The 15,025-nt window shown below is 38.7% G+C and overlaps 1 protein-coding gene across 3 annotated transcripts in view; it reads left to right on the top strand.

Moving 5' to 3' along the window:
• ASAP1 (ArfGAP with SH3 domain, ankyrin repeat and PH domain 1) overlaps positions 1-10,830 on the top strand; it is a 145,737-nt gene extending 134,907 nt beyond the window's left edge. For all 3 annotated transcript variants that reach the window (XM_041488083.1, XM_041488081.1, XM_041488082.1), the window contains 3 exons: positions 1,870-2,372; positions 6,165-6,287; positions 8,183-10,830. In XM_041488083.1, coding sequence (XP_041344017.1) covers positions 1,870-2,372; positions 6,165-6,287; positions 8,183-8,257 — 701 coding nt within the window. In that variant the 3' untranslated portion in view covers positions 8,258-10,830. The remainder of the gene's footprint in view (positions 1-1,869; positions 2,373-6,164; positions 6,288-8,182) is intronic.
• The last annotated feature ends 4,195 nt before the right edge of the window (positions 10,831-15,025 follow it).

The following is a 15,025-nucleotide window of genomic DNA, read 5'->3' as shown; positions in this document are numbered from 1 at the left end:
GGCAATCAGGGTTGTGGTCAGTGCAACTCCTTGGGAAAGAATCAGGTGCTGTGTACATGCTGATTTATGTATCAGTGACAAGCTTGCTGAGACCATCATCCCAGGGAACACCTTTCTTTTAGAAATGTTCTTTCCTAGTCTCTTTAAACTCACACTGCAGGTTTGTTTGGGTTATTTTTTTGAGTTGACTATAAAGTAGAAAGTAGACCTACTTCAGACTATTCTGTCTGAATACAGTATCCATCAAAAATCCATTATATCTGTATGACTGGATGATCACAATAGAGCCTGAAGATCAGGAAATGCTGCTTGTCCAGAATTCTGAAGCCACATATCTGAAATTGAGAGTGCAAATAATTTTTAACAGAAAAAGCAAATATTAATTTTTAACTTTGTTAAATTACAATTGTTCTGAAGTGTTATCTTTTGAAAGAGACACCAGTGATGCACTAGGGTGGCACTGTGAAGGAAGTCAACACTTCTGGATTTAAAATGATTTAGGTGAAAATTTAATCAGGGCCAAATCAAAGCACTTTGATAAGGGCTGCTATCAGGGTTTTTCATATCATCTACTCACATCTCAAACCCATATGGATGATCAGTGTGTGTAGATTTGCTGTGAGGTAAGCCAAGGGCACAGACATTTACAGGGATCAACACAGACATTTTTTTAAATGAGACATCTGATAGTAATTAATAGTAATAATGGAAACTATTCAAATTGGTTTGGTTTGGGGTGTTTTGTTGGTGAGGTTTTTTTTTGGTGGGGAGGGTTTGTTTGGTGGGGTTTTTTTAATTGAGGTTTTTTAGGTTGGTGTTTTGGTTTTTTGGGTTTTTTTGTTTTGTTTTGGTTTTTTTTGTTTTGTTTTGGTTTTTTGGTATAAGTAACCATAAATATATAATGAAAGTGTTATTGAAGTGGGTGATATCCAAAGGGAGTGAGGCCACTTTTTTGGCTGGAAGAATATGATACTAAAGCAGTGCTGAATGCAATAGGAAAATGTTCCTTCTAGTTAAAATGTGTTGCTTTCATCACAGGTTGTAAATTTTTTCTCTCTTCCCCCTTCATCTGTTTTAACATTAGGGCTGTTTGATTTAGGAGGTTGTGGGTTGGGGATTTTTAGCGTGTACTAATGGTTTTGGTTTTTGAGGTAGATTTCAGTTGAGTTTTCTTAGGGAGCTTAGCAGTAAAATCAATAGATGACACTGGGAAAAATAACTATTTGAAAATCTAGTTTCAATTTCTTTCCATGAAATCTGCAAAATACACATTTTAAAACATCAATCTTTACTAATTTACTAAATGGTAAATATATACAATAATACATTTTTTCTTAGCGTGAATGTCTATAGTACAGTATGTTCTATACACTGCATAGATAGATATATGTGCTCACTCTCTTCTGAGAGATTTTACAGGTACTAATCCTGAGAGGTGGTTTTTTTATGGAATTGAACTGTATATGTGAGTAATTGTCATTAAAAATAAATTTTGTTACAGTCATGTCAATTGGTCTATAGGTGGTTTTGCAAAGTCTTTTATTATATTTCCTACTTTTTGGTTTAGGTCCAAAAAGTGGTTCACTTTATTTTATTTGAAGTAAATAGTCTATGAATTGACATCTAATAGCTGCTGAAATAAGCACTGCTGGCCTCCAGGAGGAGCAATTAAATGAGACCTCAGTGAACGAGGGTCATGTGAAGTTGTATTATCCTGCTTTTGTCATAGACTAAGAAGACTTACGGGCAGTTATGGGGCTTCAGTGACCACCTGGTCATTGACACAACTGCAGTTTTGATATATGCCTAACTTCTTTAATATTAAAATATTAAGATTATGAAAAACATTGTTTTGCTTTTTTGTTTTAGTGGCACTAAGAAAAATAGAAACCAGTCATCATCTTTCAATAGATAAATCCCATCAGCACATGGAAATGTTTCAGAAGCCCTCACTGTCCATCGATATACCACAGAAACCACAGCCTGGAGACCTGCCCCCAAAGCCTCTGCCTCTGGAATTAACTCAGAAACCTCAAGTGGGAGATTTACCCCCAAAGCCTGGAGAACTACCCCCAAAGCCTCAGCTAGGAGACTTGCCACCAAAACCACAGCTTGGAGACTTACCTCCAAAGCCACAAGTGAAGGACCTTCCTCCAAAACCTCAGCTAGGAGAGCTGTTGGCTAAAACTCAAGGTGGAGAAGCAGCACCGAAGGCTCAGCCCTCAGAGGCAAATCAAAAATCTCACTCCGTAGATCTTTCTCCAAACGTACAATCCAGAGATACCGTCCAAAGGCAAGCATCTGAAGAGTCTAATGACATAACACACACCCTGCCAGAAACCCCTGTGCCACTTCCCAGGAAAATAAATATGGTAGGTATTACTCCAGCTCCTTGGGAGTATCCATGGAAGGCTTTGAAGTTACTGTAGGACTTCCTGTGCACCCTTGAGCTGTGCACTCAAGGCAGCTTAAAGCTATGGGCTGGGGTGGGAAATGAGGAGCTCTTTTTGTGCCCCAAAGCAGCTTCAGCAAGTGTTGGGGGTTTTCAAGGCCTCCTGCATGCTCAAACAAGTACTTGCAGCATAAAACAATAACCTTGGGAGTATGACAATGTATTTAGATTTGTTGGGATTTATGTATTTATTATATTTATGCCAATCACAGCTCTGAATGAATTGATGGTTTTCTCTGTTGCCTTTGTTCACGGGTCTGTGTGCCTTAGATGGGTAGAATATTTCTATATTTGACTTTGTAAGCTTTAAGAATGGATGTTAGCACCTGTTGTAAGTAGGTGCAAAATTTAAAGTAAAGTCAACTGTGACAAAATAGTAAATGTCCCTATTGTGGGTATTTAATGTTTATAATGGTTAAAGTGTATGTTCAGATGTATTGATGAAGTGGCAAAATTGACATTGTTGCATGGTGTGTAGTAGTAGATCTGGAACTTCAACTTGATTCCAATTCCCAGTTTATCTTGCTGTTCATCTTTCTAACCAGTACAATTTCCAGCAGAGCGTTTTTAATGCTTATGTAGATTGAGATAACTATGAAACTCCAGAGCTCTCTCAAGATTTTCATCATGAAGAATACATCAAAAGGGAGATGGCTTTGTTTGTCAAATTGGCTATGCAAAGCACTTATGTAAAAAGGAAATAAGACTTCATCCTAGTGAAATAGTAAAAGCAGAGGGTGAGTTTCTGCCTTGTGCTTTTGTGAGGAAGAGCCCCATGGAGCCATCATTCTGCTTGGCTTTCTGGCATGGACTTGCCTGTAAGCTCCTGTCTGAACTGAGGACAACAGAGTTGTTGCTTGGGCTTCCTGAGTGTTCTGGAATTTAAATATTACAGGGATCAGATTAAAAAATGTTTATTTATTTATGTACTTTTAAATACAAGCAGGCAAATGATGCTGGTCATTCTCAGCTACTTGTCACTTTATTAAAGAAAAAAGAAAGCAAATAATGGATTACCTGTTTAGTTTGGTTACTTTTGGCTTTTTTTAAACTGTCACCCTACTGTATACAGAAAAATTCTGAGGAAAGGTTCTTTGTTCTCTAAACTCAGCCATTTTCATAGGTGCAGTAAATTAAATAATTCCACTGTTGTGCAGTGATAGAAGCTATTCTATATCTTCCCTATGTGCATATATGTGTGTGTGTGTGTATATATATATGTATGTATGTATCACCAGGTTTTTGCACATCTTTGCATGCACACTTGTATCTCTTTCTGTTCAGTGCAAACTTTTTGCTGGAGTGATAATGTGCAAGAATTCCTCAGAAGTGTATCTTGCCTCCATTTTCATCCTCTGGCTGGTGAAGTGCTTCATCCCAGTGAGACCCACACCAGCAGCCACAGTACTCGTGGGCACCTCTCTCTTGGGCTTGACTATTTAGCCACTAAACAGAGAAGCATAGGTTTTTTTACTGGTAGTTTTAGAAAATTAATTGTTCAGAAATGTAATTTAAAAATTCCAACGCTGATAATTTATAAAGGCTTGAAAGGATATTTTTAGAGAAACAAAACTTGCACTGAATGCTCCTGAAATCACACTGAGCACTTGAGCATTCTTTTGTGTATATGAGGTGGCTTCTATAAAGGAGACAAAATACTCATTTTTAAAGAAAAAAAAAAAAAGTGTTGAATGTAAATAAGAGCATGGTTAGATTATTAATGATCACAGCATCTCACTACTGTTCAGTTTTAAGCATAAAATCTCTTGGTAATAAGCACTTGTTGGGTACAGGGAATCAGTCGGTGGTGGGTATTTGTTTTTAACTCGCAGATTACATTTCCTGGAATTGTTTCCATTTCTTTACACAACAATGCCACAAACTGTTCTGGAACATGAACAAAATATGTTCTGGAACATATGTGCTCTCTACATATCCATCCTTTTTTATACCTTCCCATGATTAAATAGACCTTGAGCTTGAATGCTGCCTTTTTGCTGCTCTCCGTGAAAGGAAGAAAATGTTAAAATCTGATGGAACCAGAGTAATTACCATCATTTCTTACGTGCTTTTACAAGCTGAGTTCCATCCAGTTTTGTAAGTTTAGAGGAATGTGAATTTCTTTATTCTTTTTATTGAACAGGACAGTTTTTACCTTGCAGAAGTAGTTCTTCCCTTCATCATTGGAGGATTGATTGGGAGGGAACGCTCTTGGCTTGTGAAGGTTTTCTGGACTTGAAAGCTGGGACTGTCCCCAGGCACCCATTCCTATTGAATTCCAGTCCCTAGGGCTAGATGAGATTTTGTTTAAATTATATCAATATATTTTTAAGAAAAGAGGAAGCGTTCTTTGAAGTGACTTCTCACTGTAGCAAACCTTTGCTGTAGAAAAAATCCTTGATCTCATATGATCTTCAGGTATTTCTCTTAATTTGTTTTGGGTATGTTGGTTTTTTGGTTTTTGTTTTTTTTTTCAGTTTTATATTGTGTTAACTGCTTTCTCCCTTAAATCCCCCTGTAATTATTATTTTTCTGTGCCTTTAGTGTGAGTGCTTTTTTCAGCTATTCTGCTGTTGAGCTGCAGGGATTTTTTTTTTTTGCCAAAACATGGAGGAATTTCAAGTGGGTAGGTAACAGCAAAGAGAAGACTCCCTAGGAAATTTCCTCTGTGAAGTTAGTTTTGGCTCATATTCCTCTAAACCTGCTGACTTTTCCCTTCAGAGCCCTTCTGCTTCTCATCTCCTTCTGTTCTTGGGTTTTTGCATTCTTGTTAACTGATTACTTCTGTTAAAAGAAGTAACTGTAGGTTTTGAAGAGGTGTGGGTATGAAAATAGAGGAATATAAAGTAGCAAGAGTGTTTTGCTGTGAATATTGCTTACTTACTCTATTTGGAAATAATTTAAGTCATCTCCCCTACCATAAGAAACATATGTTTGGGGAGGAGTCCATGGCTGAGGCTTTTTTCATATGAATTAGCAGTATGCAGCAAAGTATGACCTAGAAAATACTTGGACTCAGAATGGTAGAGCTGTGAGAATATCTAGTGTGAATTATCATCAGAAAATAGTACTGCCATCTGACATTAAGGTAATTTTAGTAAGTAATTGCTAACATTTGGATGGAAAAATCTCTAAAAAAATAATTTCCAGTCCTGTGAGCAGATTTGAAATCAAAGAATCCTGTATTTTTGCACTAGATCCAAAACCAAAACTGTAAGGAATACTGGGATTCCAATGCAGCATTTTCCTCAGTCCTTACCTCTCTTGGAACATTTAGAGGAGACTGGATTTAATTTTCTGTTCATGGTAGGTTTATTGAGGAAGTATGTATTAAAGGAGAAGGAGGGTGTTTGCAGACTAGAACAATGTAAAGACATTATTTAAACTTTCTTCACCAGAGGAAACAGAGGTTACTTAAGACCTCTTAAGGGTCACATGTTAAGCACAATAAATTACATTCTGCTGGGAGTTCTGAAGCTAAAGGGGAAAAAAAACCCTACACCTGTGTAGGTAACTTTTTATTTTATTTTTTTTTTAATCCTTGTTGAAGCAGAGTTTTTGTATATATTTTGTCTATATTCCCAGTTGCAGGGAAAGTAATTGATGGTCTTCACTTTCTTGTAAAACAAGACACAACTAAAAGGCAAAAATCATATCATATATTTTTTTCTGTTTCTCATGTCCTTCATCTCAATCTTCATTCTACTTTTAGGGGAAAAACAAAGTTAGGCGAGTGAAGACCATTTATGACTGTCAGGCAGATAATGATGATGAACTCACATTTGTTGAAGGAGAAGTAATTATTGTAACTGGTGAAGAGGACCAAGAGTGGTGGGTATGTATCTTTCCCTTTTACAGTTCCACATAACTTCTTTATGAGTTTTATAGGACAGCCTCTTTTTCCAAATGTGGAGGATTTATTTTTATTTTTTTTTTTAGGTGATGGGTTTTGTTTTTGTTTTGCTTTTATTTTTGTTTGGTTTCTTTTTGCCTGAGCTAACAGACAGCCCTTAAACTTCCATTAGAGAAAACCCCTTTTATGTGGGAGGGAGAATCTGTTGGGACCAGCCCCACTAGTTTTAGCTTTATTGCTGGCTCATACAGCACATATTTACACATGTCCCTCTCTGTAATGCACACAGCCTTTCATTAAGGGAAGAAGTGGTGATTCTTACTCCATGTAACAAACTTATATCCTCCATGAAAATGAGATGTGTAACTAGCTTAAGTTCACCCAAAATGTTTAGTTATACCTACAGGGGTTGCTGGAAATCTAAAGAAGCTATAAGCTGGTAGTTTTCTTCTTAGATGAGAGGCAGATAACATTTTTTTCCCTTCTTCCCTCTCATGTTCCTTTTTCATACCATACTCCCCTGTTATGGACTGCATATTGTTCAAGTGCTAACACCAGGTTTTTCTCAACCCCACGTGAAGGCTCCTGCCTTTTAATCCAGCTCATGTCCCTGAAGCCCTGCTACATCATATTTCACTGCCAAAGAATTATTACTGGGGATAATGAGACAGATTTCATTTGACTAAAACAAATTCTAATGGCAATGCTGCCTGTGATATCCTAATCTAAGTGCAGCACAACCTTTGCTGTTTTGTTTCCAGCTACATTTTCCTCTCACTCATCATTTAAGTGTGGAAGATTCTCAACTGAAAAGCTGATATCCAAAGAGCAGTGCCCAGTGAAAAGTGTCTGTGTTGCCCATATCACCTAGTCCCTGATTACTGCTGCATTCCCTGCTGGATCTGTTTTGTGAAGTGGCTTTTTAAGCCCCTTGGGGACATGTCCAGCAAGTTCCATGAAGCGCCCCAGTCTGAGTGTTTCTGAGAAGGGAAACAAGGGCTGTTGACTCATGTGCTTCAAAACTTTGGCTCTCCAAGAGGAAATGGCCAGCCCTTTATGTTTCCCCTTCCCATTTTGTAAGCTTGTGGAAGAGGAAGGAAGGTACACCATTATTCTGAAAGTAGTGAGCAGCATTGAAACAGGGTGAGAAGAGGGTTATGTAGTCAGTCAGGGCTGCTGCTCCAGTGCTATTCAACAGTTGTTTATAATTATGTATTTTAAACAAGGAAATTCATATAAAATATTCCATTATTTTTAATGTCTTTGAATTTAGCTATTTCTTTATAAATAATCATTATGCAAAAGATGTAGGTAGTTGTAGCTTAATCAGACAACACTGTGATTTGTTATAAACACTAGTATGCACCTAAATCATTAGGTATCATACTAATTCAATGGGAAAACAGCTGGGCTTTTACCACCTTAAGTGAAACATGCAGATTATCATAAGCAACTTCACAAATATAGCAGACAATTCCCTTCAGTGAGATGTTCAGGATTTATTCACTTAACTGCGATAAGTGGTTTGTAGAGATGTTACTGAAAATCTGTTAGACAGAAGAAACTCAGGCTTCTGTTTCAGTGAAATTCTTGAAATTCAGTGATGTATTTCAAGTTTACTAAAAAAAAATTAGTTTTGTTCTCTTTAGATTTAATTGGCTTAATTTGTCATATTTATAATATGCTTGTGCAATTTCATTTTGTTCCTTTACACAAATTCAAATGTTAACTAATGTGTGCTTCAGACTGTGCAAGAGGTTGTGGAGGCTCTGTGAGCAGTTCTGCTGCTGTTGAATGAGTGCAGTCTGTGAAGTCTGTGTGTACAATGCACATCTATATGTATATGTATATATGTACCTTCTTCTCCTGTGTTGCAGATTGGCCACATCGAAGGACAGCCAGAGAGGAAAGGGGTCTTTCCAGTGTCCTTTGTGCACATTCTGTCAGACTAGTCAAAACAAACAAATCCTAAACTTGAGCATTGCACATTCTTCATGCAAGACGGGCTTTTTAGCAAAAGCGAACGCTGCTGCCTCCCTGTAATCCTGTGCACAATTGTATATATAGCTGCTGTTACAAATTAAGAATTCATTTAAGTTTCACCTCATGAGGTTGAATTATATGTATTGTAAATATACTGTGTTATTCTGCCTTTGCCAGTATTATGGTAGCCTTGGAACCTGGCACGCCTTATTGGGTTTGTTGAAGCCATCCTGGGCATTTAGCACTTCCATCTCTGTCCGTGCTGTCCCACACGTGTGGACTGCCAGCTTTCCAACATAGGTGGTCTCTGTCACCCATGTAACTGTACAGAAATGACTGTTCCTAATAACCTGGTATTCTCAATATACAATTAGCAGAAAGTTAGAATGAGTGAATGGTTTTGGACAATTTAAAGATCAGTCTGCAGTTCATAAGTGTATGCAGTTTACAGCTATGAAACCCACTTCGATATTTATTTAATATAGTGCTCAGTTAAGTGTAATTATGAAGACAAATATTCACTGACTTTACAGATAACAGTAATGTTTTACAGTGTGCATACAGCATTTCATGTTTATATTATGTGGACCTATGCCAAACTGTGATTGCAGTTCCCCTGTGATATTACCTCACTATAAAAAGTTACAAATTTATTTCATTTGAAAACTTACTTTAATGAAAATTAGTCATATTGTTCTTTAGTAGATATGTGTGAAATTTGCTGGTTTCTTTCACTGAATTCTTAGTAACCAAGGACTTCTAGCAAATGTTAACTGTTGACATTGTGCATGCATTTAGATGCTTACTTGAAACCTGCCTTTGTACAAAAGTAGTACTGTAGTCATATAGCTACATTTGAGGAAAAGAACATTTTAACTTAATTGCTATTCAGGTTAATGTGAGCTTGCAACAGTATTTGTTTATAGCTAAATTGGCTCTTTGAAAAATGATTTTGTGGATTTTTTTCCTCTGTCTTCAACCTTGCTAAAAGTTAGTTACCTAAAATAATTTTTTAAGTGGTGATATAAGGATAAATTTAAATTATTTTTAATGCTCTAAAAAGTGGAAGCTAAGATGACCTCTCGTGCATTTGATCAGGCTGGTAATGATAGATCTCAGATCCCAAGGATAAGGCTGGTTTTCATGGAGTTCACCAAGCTGTAACATGTAATGGTCGTAACCCAAAGCACAAAGTAACAGACATATGGTCACAAAAATCTTTGGAAGGCTGCATTTGACCTGAGGTTTCTTGAAAGTTGGTATAAAGTTGCATTGCCAGAAAACACTTCAATGTATTACTGGAAACTTTAATTTCCTGTGTCACTTTCAACATAATTTTTAATCTTTTGAAACATCATGCGGTTGTGTTTTTCCCATGGTTTGTCTGTAGCGGGTTCCATGACTTTCATATGTAGTTTTGTATTACTTGCTTTAAATGTTATTTTGGCTTCAGTACTTAGTGCTGCTATTTCAAAGCAGATTGTCTTGGCTGCATGGAAAGATTTTCATTTCATAAAAGCATATCTCAGACTTTCTGAGGACTTTCATTTCTAATACAGTTTTACAAGACTGTAGTCAGTGAATATTTAATTCTGTTTGTGGTTAATTTAGAAACAAATATCTGTCTAAATCCCACATGAAAAAAAAAATGCAAAACATTTATCAACTATTAATGGTTTTATCATTTATTTTTAAAAAAAAATTTAAAAAAATATGCAATGAGTGAGAGAGCCTGCTGGCATCTAATCTTCAGTATTACCAGCTCCAGTATTTCAGACTTTATTCTGTTTTTATGGAAAGGAAGTCAGGTTTAGCATTTATTTAGCATTCCATTTTATCCATTACTACAATGTTTTAAGTTGCATTAAAGAACAAAACCTATTCACTTTTGTGGTCAATTGTATTTTTAAGTGATCTTGAAATAAACTGATAAATGCAAATCATATAAAGAAAACCTAGGCATGTAAAATTATGTAGAGTCAAATGTCTATTCTTTTCTACGCTCTTTAAAATAGTATACATATGCATTTTATAAAATTAAATTAGTTCCATAAGGAACAATAGTTCTGTTTATTCTGGCTTATTGTGGGTCATAAGAAATCTGAAAATGTATGATATTGATTGAGTTTAAGTACAGTATTATATTTGAACTCAATGAGCCACTGTCTGCAATTTTGTATATGACATAGTATTTGGAAAGTCTAAATCTTTATGGAAAATTAGCTGATAAAGGGTTGGGGGGAGGGGCAGGGGAAGGTGCCCCCAGAGGGGGAAGTTTGCTCTGCAGATGATGTCTTATTTACTGTTGAACAACAGTTGCTATTTATTTTTTTATTACATAGTACATCAACGTGTACAGAAATCAGATCTGGTCATGCCACTAGTTAAAATCTTGACTTCTCATTGAATGTTAAGGTAAAACATCAGTACACATGTCTATTCACATGTATTTAATGTGACAGTTTTTGAGTACTGTATGTGTTAATTTCTACTTTTTTAATATTTAAAATTGCTTTTAAATAAATGTATTCAGTTGATCCCAGATATCTGAACGAGGCCCTTTTTGTCAACTGGAATATCTTCTAGGGAGAAAGTCTGGATTCCAAACAGGTAGAACTAAGACACTTCAAATGTTTTCTCTTGAATATAAAGCACTCCTCATATAATGCAATTAAATGTGTATCTCTTTAACAGCTGTTAAATATGGATGCAATTGCCTTTATCTGGAAAACTTTACTTACTAAAGTTAGCATCAAACCACTTGTTTTGTCCATGAGTTTCGATTGCTTTCTCTCTGGCCTCAGCAGGCTCTGTGGGCTCCCAGCCCCCTCTGTGTTGTTTCCACAGCAGCCCGTGGGGCTGAAGGAACCATTCACAAACCCTGTCTGTGGGCAGGATCTCCCAGCCCAACAGCAGCTCTCACACCAACTAGAGCAGTACTAATCTTTCCTGGATGGAGTGACTTGGTTGCTGAGAATTTCAGGCCTGACCCAGCTTGCAGAGGTTATTTTTTCCCCATCCCTGACTCAGTTCTTGGATGTTTTTCATTTAAGACCCATTCCTGTCAAAGCTACTCCAAAATGAACAAGTCACTTGAAATTGCTAGAAAGCAACGAGAACATCCTTTAGCCAGAGGAAAAGCTGGAGTGTGGAGCTATCAGATCTGGTTTGTATCAAGAATAGTAGCTGCCACAGCACAGGGCTCAGGAGACTGCTGTGGTGAGAGCTTCTTCAGGCTGGGCTGTGGCACTGGTGTGATGTCCCACTGCCACAGAACATCCTGCTTGCTTTGTTTGGGGCTTTCAAATCTACATAGGCTAAACTTGGGGGGAGGCTGGAGTGGGGAAATATGGATATGGGGCAGGAGAATCAGTCTGGTTAAATGTTCTCTTTCTCAATTTCTACTGTGTCACAGTATTTCAGACAACAGCACTCAGAGAGACATTGATTCCAACAGCCTCTGTTCTCTGTCCTACTTGTATTACGTGTTCTTCAGTGACATGTATTGATTTCTTTTCCTAAGTCAAAATTGAGGTGGATATCTCATATACTGTTTGGAGCAGCAGAGAACAAGACAAACATATGCCCAGAGAACTCCTTGTTGTTCAAAGTTTCAGTCTCCTTACCCTTCTCCTGGCAAACCTAAAGCTCATAGTTAAACAGAAAAGTGGCAGTCTATACCAGTGAAAGTGGTGCAAATATTAAATACCAAAGAATGAAACTCAAAGTAGCTCCCCACTGCACAACAGAAAACAAACAGTTCAGCTGAATAAATCTGATTTATTTTCAGGTGCTTCCCCTCCCCAGAACTCTCTGGTTCTGTGTGATAGTTCACCTGAGTATGCATAGAAAACAACTTTATTTTCCCATGCTCCACACTGTTACATAGTTTCATGCCGCTCACACCCTGGACTGGGAACCTTCCTGTGCAATGAAACCAGAACTAGACAGAGGACCAAATGTCTTTAAGTAAATAAAGTTCAGCTTCAGGCCTTACATTCTTACAGAGAGCTTCTCACCTTAAGAGTTTAAGGCTCTCAGGGATGCCTTTATTAGACCCTTTAGCCCTTCTGAAACAGCTGGAGGCTTCTCAGGTGGATGCAAAATGCACACACAACTGTAAGATGTTTTCCTCTGCATATAGCTGCAAGACAACGTTTTTCTTATGTAATACAAACTAACTATTCTATGTTGTCTTAATGATACTTTTAGGGCTATACATAACAAGATTTACAGCTCTGTCATCTGCTGAGGGGAGTGCTCAGGTTTCTTCTTGAGATAAGCTAAGTGCTGTTTGTCAACTCGTGCTTAAGCTGACACCCCCCCACCCGAGCTGCAGCAGGCACAAAACCTGCACGTCTTGGCTGGTTCTGGTCAGCTGCTGCTCGGGAACAGTAAAAACGATAGTGTGTCATGGTACAGGCTCTGCCTTGTTCCTCTGTAAATTACAGAACAGATCCTCCCGGCAGCAGCAAGGCGGATGTCTGCTCCACTCCTTTTGTAATGGTGGGGGCAGGGAGGAAAGTTTGTGACAGCTGTCACATCTGCTAAGCTGTCAGAGCAGAGGGGAAGCTGATCGGTCATTTTCTGCACCACCTAAAGGATGTTTTCCAGCCTACCTGGAACTTTAAATCCACTGTTGACTCTATTAATGCTGTTCCTACCAGTATGACCTCGGTTCTTGTAGTGTCTGATCAGAAAAATCCCTTCCCCTTCTGCTTTTTGCTCTTCTCTGAAATGCTGTGTGGGACTAGGTCCATTTCCACACGGGATTTTTTTCCCCCAAGGCTTGAAGATAATTTTGTGCCTCAGTTACCACCAGAAATTATGGATCTGATTTCTCTCTTGCAGTCCCATTGAGTGGATGATCAACCCTGGGCAGTCAAACACAACTGCTCTAGAATGGCTGTATTAGAGGTTGTTTCTTATATTTAACTTTATTCCCTTCAAAACAGTAGCATTAGGCTTTGTTTTTTGATAATTAATTAATTTCCCCAGTCTTTTCCTCAGGGAATGCTCCAGGAATAACTTACTACCTCTGCCTGCAAACTTACAAGCTTAAGTTGCTCTTAAACCTATTTTAGTAAAGTAATGTTTTTCATCTCTCCCTGCTCTCACATCCCTGCTACAGTAGGTGTCAACAGTCCCTCTGAGATGGGGTTCTTAGTCTTTAAATAAAATTCAAAATCCTAGGTATCAGAAAGGACTGAAATGTGTTCCTGAACTTCAGACTGAAGGAAAGACAAGGCACCTTGAGCTGAATGTGCACAAAAGAGGTCAGCAGCTGTTTGGTGATTAAGCAGTGTTTTATTGTGGTTTTCTGTTGGAGCCTGCAGATTTCCCTAATGACCTGACACCAGCGGCCACTTGCTGCTTTAGACACCTCAAAGACAAAGCAGACTTTTTTTTTCAAATAAGTAAAGGTTCTACTGTCTGTAATCATTTGTCTATTTGGCATATTTCCCATCCATGGCTCCAGATCTGCATATCCAAATGCCTTCCCTTTATTCCCTGTAGCGTCTGAATTCAGAACTGTAGCCCTACTTTAACAACTGTAGGCTGGAAAGCCAGAGCCCCAGGCAGCTGACCAGTAAGTGAGCTGCAGCCAGCCACATGCTCTCACTTCAACTGAGACTTTTTTATTGTGTGGAAACCCACCCAGAAGCTGGGAAAAAAAAGCCTTGTGGAGCAATTTTAGGACCACTGCAGTAGTTCTGACCTCTGGATAGAAGCGTGGGGATGAAGGCCAGATTGGTGATCCAGGATACTCCTCACTCTGTCCTCCCTACAGGAACTGAGCCAAGCTCTGCAGAAAGAAACAGGAGAACAAATGCTAAACCTGCCTTGATAGGGTGCACAGAGCTGCTTAAAAGGGAAGTTTGGCAGTCTGGACATCTGGAGAGCAGGAAACCTCTTCACCTGAAGTGAACTGACACCAAGTGATGCTGGAAGATAAGGAGTTCCAAGACTTAGCAGAGTATAGAAACAGATCTGAGCTCTACAAGGTAGAGATGTGAGAAGAGCAGGGGCTAGAGGCTCTCACAAACCACAGCTTGGACACCTTTGAAAGAATATAAATTACTCCATTGTTGATGTGAAATCAAGGAGTCAGCAGCAATTGTGTGAGCACTGCCTCTAGGCTGCCATATACTCACCTGAGAGTCAAGGAAATGCAAACTTCTGTGAAGTGAAAGTTCCTTGTCCAGGAGAGGCAGCAAGATCTTAGCAAACAACACTTGGGGTGGGAGGGCGGCAGGGCAGAGAGACCATCTGGTCAGCATTAAAAGTAGTTGCTGTAATTGCTGGGCCCTGAGAAGGAGCAGCAGGGCCCGTTCCTCCACATTTGGCTATAAGCAAGGAGGTGCTGCTACCCTGCCAGAGCAATCTCTGCCTGCAGCCTCACAGAGGACCCAGACCCACCCTTAGATGTGGTTCTGGCACCCCTGAAGCAGATCTGGAACAGTCACCTTGCTTAGGGACAGATCATGCTTTAACTTGACACTTATCTTTCCAGCCAGGTCTGTCTGGATGAGATGCTGGTGGGTCCAGCAGAAAAGCTCCTTCTGTTCCCCCTTCCCTGCCAGGATGTAGAGAAATTTCAGAGGGGAAAAAAAAACCAAAAAACCCAAGAAATTTGGAGGTGGAAAACCCCTCTCAACTTTAAAACCCTTGAGAGCAGAATTTGTTCCTCTCATTTGCCCACGGCAGTGTTCCACCTAAATGTTTTTCGTGCAAAA

Source organism: Pyrgilauda ruficollis, unplaced genomic scaffold (assembly GCF_017590135.1).
Source record: "Pyrgilauda ruficollis isolate IOZ18807 unplaced genomic scaffold, ASM1759013v1 scaffold87, whole genome shotgun sequence".
NCBI lineage: Eukaryota > Metazoa > Chordata > Aves > Passeriformes > Passeridae > Pyrgilauda > Pyrgilauda ruficollis.
Note: the sequence above shows the minus strand (reverse complement) of the source record. Positions and strands in the feature narration are given on the sequence as shown.